General features: G+C 44.5%; 1 protein-coding gene across 1 annotated transcript in view; it reads right to left on the bottom strand.

The window, feature by feature from the left end:
* LOC146864197 (granzyme A-like) overlaps nucleotides 1–20,502 on the bottom strand; it is a 59,237-nt gene extending 38,735 nt beyond the window's left edge. Inside the window, exons 1-2 of the mRNA XM_085631286.1 lie at nucleotides 20,268–20,502; nucleotides 17,411–17,555 (exon numbers count right to left, since the gene is read on the bottom strand). Of these exons, the coding sequence (XP_085487412.1) occupies nucleotides 17,411–17,555; nucleotides 20,268–20,328 (206 nt within the window). The 5' untranslated portion in view covers nucleotides 20,329–20,502. The remainder of the gene's footprint in view (nucleotides 1–17,410; nucleotides 17,556–20,267) is intronic.
* Nucleotides 20,503–21,477: the final 975 nt, after the last annotated feature.

Below are 21,477 nucleotides of genomic sequence, written 5' to 3'. Positions count from 1 at the left end.
AGAACTCAGTCTCAGCCCACTGGATCACTGACTCACTCACTGGAGTCTCATCTACACTCTTTACCCTCATCCGCCCTTGACAATATCTCCATTGATATTCAACAATTCAAGGCCGGTTCACAAAAGCTTATACTCATCACCACTAAACTGGCTAATGACAGATGAACTGACAGGACTTCAGGGAATTACAGACACAATCTTACACCTAATACTTCCCTCCACACCAAGCAAGCAAGCTGCTATCTTCCCCTTCAATCAAGGGTTTATCTCCGACCTATGCCTCCCCTCATTGGGGAACCATACCCTTCCCGAACGCTCTCTCTAGACTTTCTAGATCCAAGAATTCCTTCACAGTGAATGATATCGACATTCTTCTGCGCTCATATAATACTTTTCTCATGGACAAGCCAGATCACCAGGAACACATTCAAGCCCTTCCTCCGAACCCTCTCAGAACACCCAGACACAACACTAATGCTTTTAAGTTCTCCAACCTCAAACAAGTTCCCATCACACAGCCCACACCCTCTGACACCACACCACATCTGAAGTGCATGCTCCTCAATTGTAGATCAGCTGTAAAACATGCCACAGACATTGCTGAACTCATTCTTGCTCAGGATCTTGACATTCTCATACTTATGGAAACCTGGCTAAAAGATTTCTCTGTTCCGGTCCTTGGCATTCTAGTCCCCCCGAACCATAACATCATCAGGCTGGACAGAGCAGTGGTGGTATCACTTGTAAATACCAGAATAGTCTAATTGTAAAACAGTCACACATAAATGCGGTCTTCTCTTGCGAATACCTGTCTATTGACATCACCAGCAACAGCAGGCTATTATGCAAATTGCACATGTTTTACCATCCGCGGGGAGATAACCTCCCCTTCGTTGAACATATCATGGGAATAATTTCTTCCAATGTGGGGCAACATTGTCCCCAAATCTTCCTCGGAGACTTCAATCTACACTGGAATTACTTGAAGGTCCCGGCAGTGAACACTCTCAAAACCTTCCTTGCGGACCTTAGCCTTATTCAAATATGTGATAGTCCCACTCACATTCTGGGCTCGATCCTGGACCTTATTATTGTTAAATCCAATGCTATTCAATTGGTCTCGATTGCCCCGTGTGACTGGTCTGATCATCATTATATCTCCTTCCACATCAGTGAACCTTGGTCTTAGAAAAGATCACAAGACAAGAATCCCAGGCTCTGGAAATGATCTCTCCGAAACTCAAACATGAATGAACTGATTTCTCTCAGCAAGAACACATGTCTGAGGTACAGGACCTCAGGGATAATTGCAACAGCTCTATATTGAGTATTTTAGAATCTGTTGTCCCCTTACAACTAAAAAGAAAGTCCTCCAAAGACTCCAAACCTTGGATCAACAATAGTTTAAATTCAGAGAGGTGCAATCTGAGAAGTGCCGAACGATCCTGTAGAGGCTCTCTGCTAGAAATGGGGGTCTCTCGCTGGCAATGGTTTGCATCGTTGTCCAAGTAGGGACCCTTGTTCCTAGTCACGGTAGGGGGGATACACTTCTAAAATAACCCCTGCTCACCCCCTTGGTGGCTTGGCACGAGCAGACAGGCTTATCTCAGAGGCAGTGTGAAAAGCATTTGTGCACACATACAGCAATAAAGCAAAAATACTACAAATGGACACCACACCAGTTTAGAAAAATAAGTAATCTTTATATGAACCAAACAAGACCAAAATGGCAAAAATCCACAATACAGTTATCAAAATATGACTTTTAAAAGGCAGAAAGAGTTTTGTCCATAGCAAACTATAGATGCAACACTTTCAACACAAAGCACCTAGGATGCATCAATATCATAACAAAAACAGCCGCAGGGAAGGTTATGTGTTGGTTCCTTACACGCAGGGAAGGTTATGCGTCGGTTCCTTACTCTAGGGGAGGTGATGCGTCGGTTCCTTACTGCCACTCAGGGGAGGTGATGTGTCAGTTCCTTACTGAAGGGGAGGTGATGCATTGGTTTCTTACAGGGCGGAGAGGTGATGCGTCAGTTTCCTACTGCGGCCCCAGCGTTGCTGTAGACTTGGTGCCCTGGAGCGTGCTTGAGGATTGGTTATGCGTCTGTTCTCGATGCGGCAGTGGCAATGGCACTGCATTGGTTTCTCCAGCTGCGGTCCCACCATGTGTTGGTTTTGGAGCTGCACAGCAGGTCCTGCGTCGGAATAGGTGCGGTGATCCCGGACCTCGTAGATTGGTGCACTAGATGCGGCGTGTGGTGATTTTTACCGCCACGGGTAGGAGCTGTGTTGGTTTATTCGGTGATGCATCGGAAACAGGTGGGAATGTGTTGCGATTCTCATCTTTGCATTACTTTTCCAGCTACTAAAATCAGGAACCACCTTCAGAGGCCCACAACAGCAACATGCACCTCTTGGCAGGTCAGAACTCCCAGCAAGGAAGTTCAGGGGAGCTCGGGGTGAAGTCATTGTATTCCTGAGACTTCAAAACATAGGCAAGCTCCACTTCAAGCCCTTGGAGATCTTACTCAAGCAGGGGACACAACACTTATCAAAGTACTTGTTCTTTCCTTGGCAGAAACAGCCACTGCAGACCAACCCCAGACAGCACACAGCAAAGGGGCAGTATTTCTCATCGGTTTCTCCAGCTTTTCTCCTTAGCACTGGTTCCTCTTGAATTTCAGAAGTAATCTAAGGTTCAGAGGTCTGGGCCCCACTTTTTAGAGCACAAACTCCTTTTTTTCTCTGGTGGCAGAGAGGCTCTTTGCCCAGCCAAAACCAGTTCTGTCCTCTCTGCTGCAGCTACCCGGCAGGAGGTGGAGATAACATTGAATAATGCAGACCAGGCCGATTCAGGTGCAAGGAAATCTCCTCCCCTACTCTAAATACTCTAAATGCAGCCCAAGTCTATTCAGCCCAGCTCTGACTCGTTCAGGAAAGGCAGGACACACATCAATACCCCCCCAGTGGCAGTTTGAGAGAATGCACATCCCCTGCCCATGTCACTCCAAAGCCAGACAGTCAATACACAAACCGGCAGAGGCACACAGGGTCGCTAAGCAAGAAAATGCCCACTTTCTATAAGTGGTATTTTCAAACACACAATATAAAAATAATCTTCACTAAAAGATGCATTTTTATATTCTGAGTTCAGGCATACTAAACTCTATTTCCTATCTTGTACCATGGGGAAGTTATAAGTTGTTATAAATAAATTCCTATTGTATCCTATGGTACAGATAGCCTTTCAATAGTGATAAATGAAATACACTGTATTTCACTATCAGGACATGTCCACACCTCAATACATGTCTGTAGTGATCAAGTCCACTCAGTTGAGATGATTTAAAGAGGTTTATTAGAAGATGGTACAAGATCACAGGAAGATTAGAACAGGACCAGATCAGGATCAGTTCAGGTCCAGAGGGAGACCCCACCAGGAGCAGCCAGCAGGCAGCTCAGCCCAGTCAACTGTCATTACTCTCTGCAGATTCCCAACATTCTGACAGCATCATCATATTAACATTCCACTAGTGGTAGAATGGCATTGCATTAGCATAAGCAGGATATAACATATCCCCCTTTCTTATACGGGAAAACAACAAGCTAGAAACAGAAAAGGAGAACATGAGAAAGTGAAAGCAAAAGGATTAAACAAAAGCAAAGACCAACAATGAGAGAACATCCATCAAAAGAAGAGCAGTGTGAGAATAACAATAGAAAGAAGAGCAACAAGAGGGAAATCAAGGAACAGAGAAGAAAGGAAATCAAACATAGACACCATCCTCCCTTCTTACACAACAGGGAAGAAGAAAAAAAAACAACAACGTACGAGAAAACGATAAAAGAAAGCACAAAAGACTTCCCCAAAACGCACCTACTGGCCAGAACAGGAATGAAATGGGGCTGAAAAAGGAAAACTAACAGAACACAGGGCTACTGGCTGCGACAAACCAGAGGAAGGAAAAACGACAGAAAAGCAAAGTAAGGTCCAGAATCCACAGCAGACACGAGAAGAAGATCTCAGAAGGAAAACAGAAATGAAGAAAGAACAAGGAAGATGAGGGAAAAATAAGGTTGATTCCTCATCTAAACACCATTATCGCAATGACAAACATGTAATGCAAAGATAACAGTGCAAAAAAAATATAAATAAAAATACAATAGAAACGGAACATACTTAGCAATGTAAGCATGAAATGCACTCAAATAGGGTAAAAACGTAAGCTAAATATGTGAACTACTAGAATGCATGGGTGAGATCCCATGACTAATCTCTTAGGAAAGAGATACGTTGTGCACAAAACTGGGAACACTCCCCATACACATTCTAAGTGTAAGGACAAACTTTTTGTGTAAGAACCACACCGTGCACTGTAGAAATGTAACTGTATTAAACAGCACATATGAGTAGGTACTCATGACATATTCCAAACAAAAAAAAAACCTGAAAATTGAGGTAAGAACCCGTGCTAATGCAAAAGGACTGTAACCTTTGCACATGAATCCTCTGTGAAAGGGAACCGAATAGTTCCCATATGAAAATTGTATAATCGTACTAAAAAAACAGATGAGACTAAGGACCATAACATACACCCTGTGTAGGGTAAACTAGACTGTAAATGTATGGGTGAGAACCCATGACTAATCTCTTAGGAAAGAGAAGCACAAAAGATGCAAACGGACTAAAACCGTTGCATAGTTGCCCTGAGCGTAACAAAAGAACCAAGAATGAAAAGGCAGTCGCTGTGAAGCTGGGACCAACACCCAGACAAGTGTACAAAAAAACATACCTTAACATGTCACAGTATCAAAGTGACACACAACAAAACTCAAGCAGACAAACAGAGAAACCTAGTTTCCAGCAAACAATAAGAAAAGAGTGTGCTAAATATACAAAGATGTCAAACAAAAAACATCCCCACGTGAAGAATAGTGAATGAAGTGGCACCTGTAAAGCAAAAACACGTAGATGGTACAATGAAACAAGATTTGTAAAAACATTTGAATGACAACAGCTGATAATCAAATAGTACATCCACCATACAGAGTATAACATGGTAGTCATAGATGTGCCTGTCGCGAGGATCTGTGATATAGGCAAGCTTTAAAAGACGAAGAAGGTGATGACCTTAGGCAGTCAAACAACACTGATCGAGATTTCCTAAAACGATAAGTTGTTCGCCAAGGGTAAAATTGTTCTGGATAGACGTGTAGATGACAAATCCAAAACACATTGCAGAGAGGGATTGACACACAGCCAGATGTCAAGAAGTTTTGTAAATAGAACACAGTACTTGCGGTGGTCGGCAGCACAAATCCGGTACGGCGGAGATTATGAGAGAGACATCTTGTCATGGTTGGCACAGCACGCGGAACGCTGGAAGATGTGGATGAAATGCGTCCCAAAAAAAATAAAAAAATATGGAGGCACGCAGAAAGACGCAGGGCAGAGTGGCTCAAGTCATCAGCGTGCGGCAAAACGCCGGAGGGCATAACCACAACCGAGGTGAGATGTGCATCACAAACACACCACAGAGAGAACTGCGCGCGACCAAAAGTTGGAAGAAGGTAAGCTCGTGCAAACATTGTCGCACGGCTTGTGTATTTTTGAAAGTGAAAATGACAGTTGAGTAACGCTGCAGATATGTGGTCTCAGCGCAACTCAATAATCAAAGACCAAAAAAAAATGTCAAACCTGACTTTCTTGCAGGAGCTCGAAATAGAGATCATGTGCATGTGTAGATCCATAGAGATAGTCCGTACAAAAACAAGTTGCGGGTGACAGGACGTGTACCAACAGATCTGCATCTACCTTTGAACGTGACCTGTCACCCGCAACTTGTTTTATGTTGCTTACAGTTTTGTATTGTCTTCTACGCAGCACGCATTTACCTGCCTATTCTATGCACTTACACACTGTCTCTTGGTTAGGAGCGTGTGTATTTCTGCCAACATTATCCATAAGCTTCCTGTTTTTCAAGTTACTCCGATTGTATAGTCTTTTATATCTCCTTTTGTCTGGATCATTCCTTTCTATTCCCACGTTATATTTATTACTGGGTTACACTGGCATGTGTCACAATTGTTCACGTAACACTCACGTATTGTGTTCTTTTCACGATTCCTTTTAGTTCCCTCTTGTCATTCTTTCAACATTCTCACAGTATTATCTTCTCGTTCACTATATTATATCAGCCGTGTTTTGTTACTCGATCGTATTGGTGTTTCACATGTTTCCAGGAACGCCAGTCGGCGTCCCTGGTCACTCAGGTTACAGTGCAGTCCTCTTTCGCTTTCTTCTCTTCACTGGGGTTACACCGCTTGTAGTTCCAGATCACGCTTCTATACTTTAGCGCCCACCTGTAATGGAGGAGTTTCACTTCTCATCAGGACACCGACAGTAGAGTTTCTACTATCTTCACACAGGCATTTGCTTTCTCTCGTCTCCCTCTCGTCTACGCTTTCACTTCAGAACGTGCTGGTTATATCCTCGTTTCCACAGCCCGGCACTATCTGCTTAGAAAATTTGTCTTTCTCCCGTTTCCCTTTCGTCTACGCGTTTACTTCAGAACACGTTTGTTCTATCCTCGTTTCCAGAGACCGGCACGATTTACTTAGAAAATTCGGCACCCATGTCACTTTCCTGGTGTTTTTCTCTGTTGCACGCCTTCTCAGCTTCCGAAAAAATTGACTGTCACCATTAATTTTTTAGTTCAGCTTCAGTCGTTTTTACACTTTTATACTTTCGGCACCTTTGCACACTGGGTTACTGTCCCATCTCATTAAGCAGGCTATTAACCACTGGAACTCTTTGATTTGTTTCACGTTTCCTCACTGAATTTTGGACCCCTCACCCTCTCACAACCCTTCAGATTGTACTATTAGACAGTTTGGTGCTCTCAGCTCTTGACATACATGCATATTATGATTTCTTTATAGAAACGCACGGCCCCTGAAGAAGGGTAGAACCCGAAATGCATCGGAGATAACACGTTTCTGTGACCAGATAATTTTGAAAATAAGGAAAACATGTACTGAACATCTACAGTATCAAACTATGTTTCATGTTGATACACGAGATAACATTTGATAATCCTTGGACTATGAGTGAATAAAACTCAGTTCTGGAAATCTCTCATACCATTGTTGAAAACATTTCTTTTCTACATTTAAAAAGCGCATTCCGTTGCGCACATGAGTGCAGATCAGAGCTGCCTCTTCCCGAGTGAATAGCTTTTCAGTTTCTAGTTGTGATTTCTCACCTGTTGAACATAAGGTGACGCTCTGAAGCACCCAATCCCAGATGACCGCCAATCACACTGTTTCATCCGGATAACCCACAGAGTAATACAGAGTGCGACCATACCCCCTTCTGCCTCTATCTTTAACATATACTGCACCCTGCCCATGGAGCTACCTTGGGCCTACCTTAGGGGTGTCTTACATGTAAGAATAGGAAAGGTTAGGGCCTGGCAAGTGGGTGAGCTTGCCAGGTCGACATGGCAGTATCAAACTGCTCACAGACTCTGCAGTGGCAGGTCTGAGTTACATTTACAGGCTGAGATTCCCCAAAGGGAAATGTATCCAATCTTTTTTTTAAACATCTTTTTATTGGCATTTATATATATATAACAGTTTTACTCCACACTATTACGGAGCCATGATAAGAGGTATATGGTACACTACATATACAGTTTTCATTCCTTCTGTTACAGTTATTGTGTATACAGGGTAGTCATCTCCTCTAATTAGGCCGCCACCCGCTCTCTGTGAACGTTTACAAGGGATGATCCCTTTCCCAGTACAATGCTTCCTTCTATTAATTCCTCTCCATGGTATTGTTAGAACTGGGGGTCTCTAGTTGGCAGAGGTAGGTACCTTTGACCAAGTAGGGACCCTTGCTTCTAGTCAGGGTAAGGGGGTACACACTGTTGATAACCCCTGCTCACCCTCTTGGTAGCTTGGCACGAGCAGACAGGCTTATCCCCAAGGCAATGTATAAAGTATTTGCACTAACACTCACAGTAATATAATGACCCACCACAAACTTACACCACACAGGTTATAAAAATATAGATCTCTTTATATAATTTAGGCAGGATCAAAAATGTCAACAAACCAACATATGCCAATAAAGTTACTTCAAAAATCAATGGCTCTCTTGTTGTGTTCTTTAGAACGTTTTTGCAACAGTCAAAGTATTTGTAGAAGTATGACTGTAAGACTTCCGGTTTCAAGCTTGTGGAAAGTCACTTTCAAGGGAAAGGTGCTCTTATCTTTAGCATCAAATTGCCCCCTGTTATGCCGGCGCGGGCGCGCGCTGGTCACCAGCTGACTGGGTTCACTGCAAGCCGCTCTTCAGGCGCGGTTCCTCCCGCTTTCCCCCGTGTCAGCTTCGGTCCCCAGACCGTAGCCAGTTACCTTTGGTATGCGGGTTAGTGGAGGCCTTCAATCCGACTCGATTCCGGGTGGCGCAGCTTCGCTTTGGGAAAGCGCCCCAGCTTCAAATCCAGTGTTGCGCGCTCAACCAATTGCAGCGCAGCTCCGGCCGAGTCCCTCAGTTGCTAGGCAGCAGGCCTGGGCCGACGGGGTCACAGTGTGCTTTTGGCCTCAGGCGATGCGGGTTTGCCAAATCCGAGTGCGGCTCCTGCCGAGCCCCTCAGTTGCTAGGCGGCAGGCCGGGGCCGAACACGTCATGGTGCTCTCGGTTGCAGGCGGAAACAGTTGCAAAGTTTTCGCAGTCCCCGGGTCAGCAGCGGTGATTCCAGAGTCCACAACTCCTCTCTGGGCAATCGGGGGCTTGTGATGGACTGACACCGGCCCTCAGTGCGTGCGTCGATCTCGGGTCGGTAGCGGTGATGTTATTCCCTTAGTCTACTTATCGGGAGGTGCCCCCACCCAGGGCCCTGATGTGTGCTGACAAGCTCACCGAGTGATTTAAAACACGGGCAGCAGGGCAAGGTTCATGGGGCCACAGTCAGTGCGCAGCCACACGCACTGGGCATTCACAAGTGGATTTCTTCTGCAATGTTTGTGTCCCTGAGTTGCAAACATGAGGCCAGCTCTCCTCAGGCCCTTGGAGACTGTTAGGACACAGCAAAGTCCTTTCTCTTCAAGAAGGGGGGGACACAGCACACAGCAAAGTCCTTTAGCCTCACCCTCAGCAGAATAAGCAAACTGCAGGAAAGCCCCAGAACACACAACAAGGGCAGTACTTCTCCTCAGTTTCTTCAGGTGATCTTCCTGGGCAGAGGTTCCTTCTTGGTTCCAAAGTAGTCTAATTTTACTGGGGTTTCAGGTCTTATATAATTATACCCCAAAAGTCTTTGGGGCATATTATCAAGGACGGCGTTAAAATTATCGCCGGTTTAGCGGCAGAAAACTGCCACTAAAGCGGCGATAATGGGCTTGATAATATGCCCTGGAGAATTCCAATAGAAGCCATGTTCACACCAGAACATGGACTTCTATTGGAATTCTCAAGGGCATATTATCAAGCCCATTATCGCCGCTTTAGCGGCAGTTTTCTGCCGCTAAACCGGCGATAATTTTTAACGCCGTCCTTGATAATATGCCCCTTTGTTCTTACATGTGTGAGGGGTCTAGGACCAGGACCCAGTCCAAACCAGTTCTAGGTGCACACTGCCAGGGCATGTCTTCTTTCTTGGTGAGGGGAGGCCAGGGCCATCAGACACACTGCAGGAGGTGGAGCCAACATTATGGAAGGCAGGCACAGCCCTATTCAGGCCCAGGTGCAACTCCTCCCACCACTCTGAGTGCAGATAGGTCTATTCAGCCTAGTGCTGACTCACCCTCCCTCCTGGAGCCACCCCTAGCCCCTGTCACTCACAAACCAAACAGTCAATACACAAACAGACAGAGGCACACAGAAAGGTTGAACAGGAAAATAGTCACTTTCTAAAAGTGCTATTTTCAAACACGGAATTTAAAAACCATCTTTCCTAAAAGATGCATTATCAAATTCTGAGTTGAGGGATACCAGACTCCATATGTCTATCTTGCCGCTATGGGAAGATATGCAGATAAATATGATACACAGCATTCCCCATTCTAACCTATGGGCAAGATAGCCTTTCAAAAGTGAAAAACAAAATTGGCAGTATTTCACTATCAGGACATGTTACCCACACTAGAACATGTCCTACCTTTCATATACACTGCACTCTGCCCAGGGGGGTACCTTGGGCCTACCATAGAAGTATCCAATGTGTAAGAAAAGGGAAGGGTTAGGCCTGGCAAGTGTGTACACTGGCCAGGACAACATGGCAGTTCACTGACTGCGCACAGGCACTGTAGTTGCAGGCCTGAGACACCATTTTAGGGCTACTCATGTGGGTGGCACAATCAGTGCCTCAGGCCCACTAGTAGCATTTGAATTACCAGCCCTGGCACACTCAGTGCACTTTACTAGGGACCTACTGGTAAAGCAAATATGCCAATCATGGATAACCAATCACAAAAACAATTTTACCAGGGAGCACTTGCACTTTGGCACTGTTCAGCAGCCCAAAGCATCTAAACCAGCAAAAACGAAATCCAGCACAGTGTCAAAAATACAGGAGGTAGAGGCAAAAAGTCAGGGGAAACCACGCAAAGGATGCTTGGTCTAACAGGTATGTTCTCCAATAGGGAGTACCTATTTCAGGTAATGACAGTGTCCATTACAAAAGCATACACTATTCAACAAAAAGCACTATTTATAATTCTTTAGCATAAACGGCCATAACGTAAAAGATAATACTCGCCACATAAAAGGAAAACAATGGAAATTATATCCCATTGATATTTACTCTGTGCCGCAGCACTTTGAACACTCAACTGTAACTTGTAACTAACTACCAGGGGTCTTAGTCTATGTAAACTTCCAGAATCTGTAGGCTGTCGCTATTTTGAGAACCTGAGGAGGGGACCACGCGGGTGGAGGGGGGGGGGCGGGTGGGAAAGGGGAAGCAACGACTGCTCTACTCGTAACATTCCATCAGTGTGCTAAACCCTCAACCCCCCAGCTCCCAGGAGCTCCAATCAATGCTTCCAGTCCATGCCCACCATCGTCTATTAATGTATAGGGGTGGGTTCTTCCTGCATGTCTTCAGGGTCAGCTGAATCCGTGTCTGAGGACTGTACAGGTGCATGGCGCATTTCCCATGCCTTTACAATATCAGCCCAGGGCTCCGCAAGCAGTTTACGCCGTTTCGTGATTTTATCTTCCTTTATCAAAGCCCTCTCCTCTGCTCTGGCCCAACTAGAGACATCTTCCTCCCATTTAACCACCAATGGAGCCTGCCTAGCCTTCCATTTAAGTGCTATCCGTCTCTTAGCCAGAAGCAAAGCCAAATCGACAAATCGAAGTCTTAGATGTTTAGATTTGGGCCGCGGGAATAGACCCAAGAGACAGATCTCCGGGGCGCACACCATGGTTAGTGTCAGGACTCTATTAATCACTATCTTAGTCCAGTAGTCTCTCAGCCCTGGGCAGGACCAGATCATATGGTCAAAGTCTGCATCCTTCTGGGCGCATGTGGCACAGGCCTTGTTCTCCCCCCCGTAAACCACATTCAGCCGATGTGGGGTGAGATACGTTCTATGTAGTATATGTAGTATATTGAATTGCAGGAATTTAAAGGCCGCATTTCGGGACACCTTATTTGGGCCGCCTAGAACCTTCTGCCATTCCTTTTCCGTCAGTTGTCTATTTAATGTACCTTCCCATCTCTCCCACATTATTGCCAGGTAACGCCACTTCACCAAGTGCCCAGCAGAACCCAAAGTCACCATCGCCTGCAAGGTTGCGTAGTATCCGGCTCCCGCACCTCATTCCCACATAGGTCTGTTCAGCGTCCCCCGAATCCTATGGTAGTTCAAAAACTGTCCCGGTGGTAAGTCTTGATATTCCAGGAATTCTTCTAGGGGAAGCAGTTCGCCCTCATTATAACAGTCTCCAACCGTCTGTACCCCAACGTCATCCCATCCTTGCAACTGTCGCTGTGTGAGGGGAGGACCCCTTCCCGCTTGGGGGAGCCCAACCAGGGAAATACGTGGTGCATAGAGCGGAACACTCCTGGATCGTGTCGTGCATCTGTCCCAGCAAGTCAATGCCACGGAGAGTAACACTCCCATATGTTTGATTTTCTGGCAGAGATTCAACATCCTAGGAAGCAAAACTGTTGGTCTTGTGCTAGGAGGCAGAGATAATGTGTCAAGTCCTCTCCCCTCAAGCCATCTAGCCAGCCATTGTAGTTGGGCTGCTAAATAATAAGCCTTGAAATCTGTGGCCCCTAATCCCCCACCTGCAAGCGGCAGCCTCAATGTCTGGAAAGATACTCTGTTTCGTCCCCCATCCCACAACAGGTCCCTCAAAATCATGTCTAATGTCCTAAACCAGGTCTTAGGTATTACCACTGGCAAGTTGACAAAATAATAGAGAAGACGGGGCAATACTACCATCTTTGACAGTGCCACTCTAGCCATAACAGGTAGCTTAAGTATTCGCCAAAAGGCCACGTTTGCTCAAAGCACCCTTAATGCGCCTCCAAGGTTCCCGTCAAACAGATCTACCTGCGTGTGATTAATCCGGATTCCCAGGTATTTAAAAGAGACCGGTGCCCATTCCAGGTCCGGTGGGAAGGCCAGAGGTCTAGGTAAGGTAGGGTGCAAGGGAAACACATAGGTCTTTCTAACAATATTATGTGACAAATTGCATCAAGTATCACCCCCAATCTCTCACTCTCCTGTCTAACTCTTGCTGCCAAGGGTTCCATCGCCAAAGTAAAATACAGTGGTGATAGGGGATATCCCTGTTGAGTTCCCCTATAGATGGTAGAAGGTATATGGTATAGACACCGTATTGCCCGTGCGCACCCGAGCCTTGGGATCCTCATATAAAGGGCGGACCCAGTTTAACCATCCCGCTTCCATCTGCATTTTCGCCATTGCTGCCAATAGAAAATCCCACCTTAGTGAGTCGAAACCCTTTTCCAGGTCTATCGCCATTACCACGGCGTAAGGGTAGTTACCCAGATCTCTGCGTAACAGGACATTGTACAATCTTTGTAAATTAATAGATGTGGAGCGTGATGGAATAAACCCATTTTGGTCAGTGTGGACCAATCTTTGCATGTGGGTGGGTAGAAGCCTGGTCGCTAATGTTTTGCTTAATATTTTAAAATCCAGGTTTAGCATGGACAGAGGCCTTAATTCAGTCACTGTTGGATGTACATTCATGGTTTTTGGTAAAAGTATCACCAATGCTTCTCTAATCGAGGGCGGTAGCCTCTTTTCACGAAGCGCAGTAGTATATATTTGTTCAAGCTTCGGGGCTAAAATGTCTATAAAGGCAACACAGAACTCTGTCGGTACACCATCAGGCCCAGGTGTTTTCCCCCGTGCCATTCCCTGAATTGCTGTCCTTATTTCACCTGCTTGACTGGCAAAGCAAATGAGTCCTGATTGTCTTGTTCTTGTCTTGGCTGTCACAGCCCATCAAGATAAGCCAGCAATACGTCACCCTGAGTACCTCCTGGTTGCTCTTATAATTTCTCATAATATTCTCGTTAATAGCTCTCGGAGAGCACAACACCTGCCCAGCTGAGTTGGTGATACTAGAAATCGGCGCTCCCCTACTTTCGGGCCTAATCAACCAGGCCAGTAACCTTCCGGCCCTGCCTCCCTCCTCATGTTGTCTCGCCTGGTAGTTTTTGAGCTCCAATGCCCTCAGCCTGTCCCAAGTGGAGTTATAGAGACTTCGTACCTCTGCCAGTTTACTTAACTCAGTTATACAATGTTGATGTTAACGGATATCCAAGTAGCTGCTTTGTTTGTGAATTAAGACTGGTGACATAATGTTTGCATAGTTTGTTGTTTTGTATGATTTGTTCATGTATTGTTTTTTACATCACACTACCTCACCACGAAGTGTGTATGTTTTTGTTTGATCTGTGGCATAAATAAGTTTAATTTGTTCTAGACTGAAATGTATCTAACTTCTCTGACCCATGATTCAAATGTGGAGTAAAGTACATAGAAATGAGCAGCAAATAAATGCCTTAAGCCAATATCAATTGAATTTTTGGTTCATAGTCTGATAAATTAATGTAGCAGCATTTAAAAGGTGACGGCTAGGACACTTCTTGCTCTTACTTTTATAAAGTTGGCATTTCCTGCCTTAGCCATTTCGTGCCTGTAGCCTGTTCCTGGGTCACGTGACTGTCTGCAGCTGACAGTTGGACTTTGTATATTGCTCCTAGAAAACCACACAGAGTAGAGAGCTAAGGTATGCCTGTATGGGCTATCACTGGCAGTATGGGAGGGTGGAGCTGGGCACAGCCCTATTTAAATTTGAGTAAGCTGTGCCCTGCCTCCACACGAAGGACTGCATACCCCCTGTAGTTATTCTGGAGCTACGGCAGAAAGGCAGAATGCCTATGGACTTCAAAGGGAAGCTTATATAAGCTTCTCCCACTTAAAAGGCAGAATTGGGTATAAATATTGGACCTCAGACACCAACTCTTCAGTACACTTCTGGACCTGTGAATACTCTGCCAGGAAGAAGGACTGCTGTGCTGTAGAAATGACTGCTACTCTGCTGGATTGCTGCTCTTAAGTTCTGCTGCCCTTCTGTTCTGACCTGCTGCCTGCTGTCATCTTGCCTGTGTTAGAACAGGTGTGTTTTCACGGTATTAATGTTTGAAGTGTTGCAGAAATACTTTAAACATTGCCTCTGAGTTAAGCCTGACTACTCTGTGCCAAGCTACCCGAGGGTTAAGCACAGGTTAATTTAGGGTTTGTTTGTGACTTCACCCTGACAAGGAATGTGGTTCCTGCTTGAGTAGGGTTTCACCCCCCTCAACCAGTAACCCAATTCCATTAAGATGGCATTATTGAAGGATACAGAGGGTAGGCAAAGAAAAGTATTTCAACTTCGCTTAGAAAGGCTATCAGATTGTAGAACCTAAAAGGCCTTTCAAAAAAGAAATTTTGTTGATGCAAATGAAAAATTGCCAAAGCATTAAAAATGAAGATATTGAGGAGGCAGAGATCCGATATCGTGCTTGTGTAAATTATTTTTCAATGTTTCCGTGAAAACATTAAATTAATGTTATACGACACTCAGAAATGACATTCCCTGTGCCCATCCTCAGGCCTAATTGCAGGCCAGTCCCTTGACTGTGGTGAGTATAGCTCTCTGACCACATACATCTCACCCAGAGGGGCAGCAGGATGACTGATCCCAATCTTGGCAGATTCAGTTGTGAATTTTACCACATAGCGCTGGCAGGCATTCTCCACACTAGGGTTAGAAGTAAAAATCTGACCACTATAGCTAGAATAATTTCCTCCCACCACTAGTCAAGAGGTTGAAGAGTCTCCCTTGATGAAAGAGATGTGGACTCCTTCTCCTGCAGAGTTGAGCATGCTGGTGGAGAGCACAAGTTTCCAGAAAGTGTCGCTTAAGGAATGTCACCCTTTTATGTCTCTCACTCTTCAGTTGCCAAATTTACATATTTTGAGATAAAGTGAGGTGCACAGCTAACATTTCTTTCTTTATTACTTGTCTTTGTACGTGCTCCAAACCACGAGTGATATCAATTTGTATATGCAAACTTAATAAAACTCTTTCTGGCAACATGCCCTTCCTTAACATCAAGACATTTGGGGTCCAGGGCCAAAGGCTTTTGCTCAGTCCCTGGCCTCGTGACAAGGCAAAATGTCACAGCCCACTGTGTCCTTCTTAGTTTTCCCTTGAAGTTGTTTCTTACGTTTGTGGTTTCTACCTGTTAATTTGTGTTCATGTCATTCCTGAGTTTTGCTTTTGGATTCATCATCACTATTAATGTTTCCACTTAACCACAGAGGGGGAAAGAACATTTAGAAAACATGTTTTCCTTTGACACAATAACACCAAAATATTCATCCTCTCAATCTGTAACATAAGGAAGTCTGTGTCCTGCTGCTCTAAAAAAGGCCCAATTCAGGAAAAGTCACAAATATCTTGATAGATGTATGCCTGTGCTTTAGCAGGTAATTCTGCCTTTATGAACATTTATAGAATCATTGGCATGCTTAGAAATGTATGCAAATTGTACATTTTGTTTTGTGCTCCTCCACCACACATGCTCCTTGGGGCAATCCCCGTCTGTAAGCGCAGAGGATTTGTGTATCTTCAAAACCCTTTTTTTTCCACAAGGGAAATATTCTTCCCTGCGGATAACTTCATCCACATGAAATTAGGAGGTGCTCTCTTCCCTTTGCCATACTGCGCACACATGTGGTAATGCCTGCTATTGGAGTAGCCTTAGATGTGTTCCACAGTGTGAAAAGCCTGCAACATGTTAGTCAATACCCAAGGTTTTACCTGTTCTACTAATCCCAAACAAACTCTCTCCCACCCCAACCCTTATCTACCAGCTGAGGAGTTTTGATGTTTATAAGTATTATCCCTGTAAATACAGAACCTGTGATTTAAGTAAGTGGGTATTAATGTGCGCTTAAGGACTTCTTTTGTGAACCAGTCCCAGATTCTGTGTGCCTGTCCTTGGGTGGCATCACTGGGATTAGAACACGTTTAATGCTTCACTGACCCACACCTGTCAGAACAGTTCAGACCCCTGGGGACTGATCTAATACAGAGTTTTACCCACAGTCTACCTGAGCAAAGTAAGGAAATCTCCTTTTTGAGTTAAAACTAGGCGTGGGCAGAACTTGCCGAGTTTTACTCTATGGAATTCTGCTGAGTTACAAAAAAGCTCTGCGAGATTCAGCGGAATGCCGCAAATGGGCTTAAATAGGCACACCACACAGCTCATGCTGTGATTAGCGCCTGAAGCTCCTTCCGTACTGAAAAATCTGTGCGAACAGCAAGTGCACAGCTTCTCGAGTTGATTTTTCTACCGCTGAAGTAGATTTTCTACTCGAGGAGTAGCTTTCAGACTGTGAATGGTTGTGACTGCCCATGACCGCCCACATTGGAGAAACCTCACCGGGAGCCCTCCTAGCCACTGAAAATCACGCCAGGGGATGCCAAATATCGCTCGCCAACTGACTGTTTTTGAGTCGTGTGTGAGAAAAAACTTCACCAGGATTTAGCCGGAACTCTGTGTTACATGTGTAATGCGGAGAGGCCAAAATTCCGCCAGTTCCTCTGGCGGAGCCAAATATATCGCCCACCCCCAGTTAGAACATACTTTCTGCCCCTTACATGTGAAAGTGCTGGTTCAACTGGGGTGCTAGGCATAAGCTGTACCATGTAAAAGTGCTATAAGCCAGGACAGAAACCTGTTTGTTCCCCACCTCCACCTTTGTAGACAAACTTCAAAGTACACTTTTTGCTTCCATATCTCTCCACTGACCCGAAACATATTGTTTTTTTATTTAAAGTACTTACATATCACAGTGCGCAGCTGTTAAGACCCATTCATCTTTAATCAAAGTTCCTCCACAAAGAAGGATATTGTTGTCCTTTATCAGAGCCATGTAAGGTCTGGAATGTGGAGCCACTTCAGTCCCACCAATGATTTCCATGCACGGATCTGTAGAAAGCACAACCCAGTAAAACATGGTTAAACTTCAGCAGCAATCTTCACAAACATGCTCTACCAAGCCCAGTATTTTACAAGCTGCTGCAGTGAAAATGTAAACTAGTGGAAAAGGCATGTGTGCAGAGTCGGGGTGAACTGTGGCAACAAGACTTAGACTGGGGCCATCAAGGACTTTCCAAATGCAGTCCTCAGTCCAAAAATTCAGTTTGGAGGCTTTCTGATATTGGTTCTTCCTCTCTGTTCACTCCATTTAGATATTGTTCAGTGCTCACTTGAACACATATGTAAGGAGACTCCCCCGATAGTCTTAACCCCATTTGTTTTCATGCCGTTTAGTTAGTTGTTAACAACCAGCATAACATGAAAACCATTGCACAATGAGATCACTTGATTAGCAGATACCATTCTACGCAGCCAATAAACAGGTCGTGGTCTATATTTTGCGGGTATGACTCCTGGATTCTGTATCTGTGAGACCACAATGAAGCCTGGGTGGGCTATGAAGAGGAGTGGGGTAGAGCAAAGATTCAAGAGGAGCCACTGTTTTAGAAATCAGAAATTTGCTCCAACTTTGGCATGTCTAAAAATTAACATTATTTACCTTTAGTAAAGTTAGTTCTGATTAACACATATTTTGTGTGGTCGTGTTTATGTTTGCTAAACGTTTTTACACGGTAACATCATCCTGGGGGGACTCTGGGAAATGGCATGTCCTAAGAAAGTGTTCAAAGCAAGTCCATAGGTACAGACCATGCCCGAGCCCAATGGGCGTGTCTTCAGGCCATGCCCAGCGAGTACTGAGAGGAGGATGACTGGCAGAAGATAAGGCTACAGCTAATGTCCTTTGCCCAGTTGTAGTGCCAAAGGGGCTCAGTCATGGTCAGCATTTATTGTTAGCAGGGTTATCACATAGGGTCCACTTCTGGCATGCATGATTAGTGACTTAGAGTGTACACAACAATGGCTGCCTGACATCAAAAGCAGGTTTGGTTCATAACCTGGAATATTCTGTCAGCAGTGGTTTCAGAACCAAACTTCATAAGAATGATGTAACACTCATGAATAATTGATTCCCCATAACTTTCAGAAATTATTATTATTCCTGGGAATAATGGATGCCAACGATGAAGAGTCCTAGCAAGTAGTGCTACACTACAACATGCACAGTATTATGCAGCACTACTCTCAATCCCAATCTCCTTATTTAAATGAACAGTAATATCAGATAACTAAAAACAGGTAACAGGCTACTGGGTGCTGGTGACATTTACTAACCACTCAGGCTCATGGTTGACATCTTGCCACCAGAACATCCTCCCCCCCCCGCCCCCCTCCTCATTGGTTTTGTAGGACCGAAATATTCAGCTCCCTGTTACACACGTCTCTTACTGACGGATAATTATTATTACAGTGCAGTAGCCTAGGTTAAATTACACTTTCCATAAGGTTTTCAAAATCCTTTGTGGTTTTAAGATTTGGAATCTCTCACCAATTTTGAATAAACTCATAGGATGTTCAATTCCTTACACGTGCAATTTGCTGCACATTGCTCAGGTATTTCATAGGCACACATTTCTAAAAGTTGTTCGCATCAAATGACATAATATTCGCCGGCTGAAGGTTTGCAGGTTTGGTTTGATGTTAAATAAAGAAGCTGGTGCAAAGCCCACTTGAATAACTCTCTGGAACACCTTGAACTTACTCTAATGATTAACGCACAAACAATTGTGATGACGTCTAACCAATGTACACTTTAACCAACACAGTACAGTATTACCTGCAATGGCAATTGCAGTAACAAATGTAATGTATACCAATGAGCATACATTCACAGAACTAAATGCACATCTGTAGCATTAAGAGCACAAGATTACATTTACAGGCGTAAACTGATCATGTACAAATTGAAGAGACAATCAAATAACTTATACACAAGCAAATACAATAGTGTATGAACACTCCCACTGCTAAAGAAATGTATAAAGACTCATATTCAGACTGTACCTCTCTGGACTGTTCACTGTGCACAAGATAACTCACAATCATTTTATGCAAAGTTTGCAGCTGGCTTTGAAGATAAAATGGTTGCAAATCGCAGCACTTACAAATATAATATAGGTATTAAAATAAAAGTAGAGTTTTTTTTTTAGCAAAGCACATACCATTTTATGTAAAGCACACAGGTTCCTATGTATAATTCTAACACATTCAGAATGCTCATCATTAGACGAAAACATGATTTTAAGGTATTTATATTGTTTTGAGAAATTATTGTTTTGCTTTTTTAGGGAAAAAGGTAACTGCGAGCACAGGCACAGCACCTACACAAACAAGCACTTCTTCACAAGTGCGCAGGGAAATGGCTCAATGATTTCTTTCATGTAGAGGGATAGTACTGCATGCATCAGTGTGTCACACCGTGAAAACATAAACTCGGTCAGTGGTCTTATATTCTCGCAGTGTGTAGAGCGTGTGGGAGTACGTGCGTGCCTGCGTTTGAGTATGTCCATCAGTATGGGTGCACACGTGTGTGTAAGTGTGTGTGTGCGCGTAAGCATGGTTATCTGTGCGTTTATGTGTTCTCATCTGCGAGTGTGCATGAGTAAGCATGTGTATGTGCACATTGTGAGTGCATGGGTAGTAGGTACGTGCGTCTGACAGACTGCGTTTGTGCGTGCTTGTGTGTATTCGAGAAATGCTCACCTCCAGGAATGATCAGAAATAGAAGGGCTGCAGAAGCCGCGAGGCTGACTGAAAGACGCATTCTTCCGGACCTCTCAGCTGCCCTCGGGGCTGCAGGTGCCCTCAGTTATAGCTCAGTGAAGGATGTGCTGCGGTTTTTGGTTAACCTGCGTTGTGACTAAAGCATCACGAACGTTTCAGGGCTCAGTTTCGTTCTTAGCCTCGCGCCCTGTGGCTTTGACACGCGCTGATGTGGGCCTGAAGGACGTGAATCATAGAAGATACCGGAGAAGTATTGCACCGTCACGCGAGCTGAAGGTAACCTGAGGGCGCGTGGAGGTGAATTCCTGGCAATGGAGGCACCGAGTGTCAATGTGAAGCCGGGAAAAGTTTATGAGACCTCCGGATGAATACATTAAACTTAATCTTTGTACTTGTTTATCTTTAGTCTTTGCCTTGATAGTCTTGGACGTCAATTGGGTCTCCCCAGGGGGTTGCTACTGAAAACCCTAGGCAACCCGTTGCGACCCTTGCCAACAGGTTTGCAACCCCTGCCCTGGCTCGTGGATCCCAATCACATCCTACAGGATATTTTGTCTTGGTTTTTACATAAAGAGTCTTTTTCTTGTTCACAAACTGTACATTTATTTGGGCCTTTTGTAAACAGTTATTTTATTTATTTTATTTTGGAGTTTTATATAGTGCTGGCCAGACCCGAAGGTATCGGAGTGCTTTACAGCATTTGTCTAATAACACTTAAGTAATCAAAGAGTGGAACAGTAAACAGTAAACACATTGTTCATAGATTGGTCGATGTTTCGATCGAATGCAGAATAGTAGTGGAGGAGGTAATAGTCAGGGAGAGTAATGTGTGGGGCAAGAGTAGGATGCTCTAAGGAGTTAGGGGCATATCAGCAAGGCGAGGCAATAGAATTATCGCCACTTTAACATCTGTTTTCGGACAAAAAGCGGCAATAATTTCATCGCCCTATCAGCATGGACACGCTAATGGGTGAATCCATGCCTTAGTGCCTGTTTCCAGAACGCCCAGCTTCGCATCTCTAATGAGATGCAAAGTGGGCATTCCTCCCCAAAATAACTGGAGAAATGTCGGTTACCGACATTTCTCCAATTATCAAGCTTCACGCTAACAAGCACAGCGATAAGGAAAGTACCGCTAACCGTGGTTATCACTACTTTCCTTACGCCTGCTTTTCTTCTGATTTAGCCA

This window comes from Triturus cristatus, chromosome 2_1 (genome assembly GCF_964204655.1).
Source record: "Triturus cristatus chromosome 2_1, aTriCri1.1, whole genome shotgun sequence".
NCBI classification, from domain to species: Eukaryota; Metazoa; Chordata; class Amphibia; order Caudata; family Salamandridae; genus Triturus; species Triturus cristatus.
Note: the sequence above shows the minus strand (reverse complement) of the source record. Positions and strands in the feature narration are given on the sequence as shown.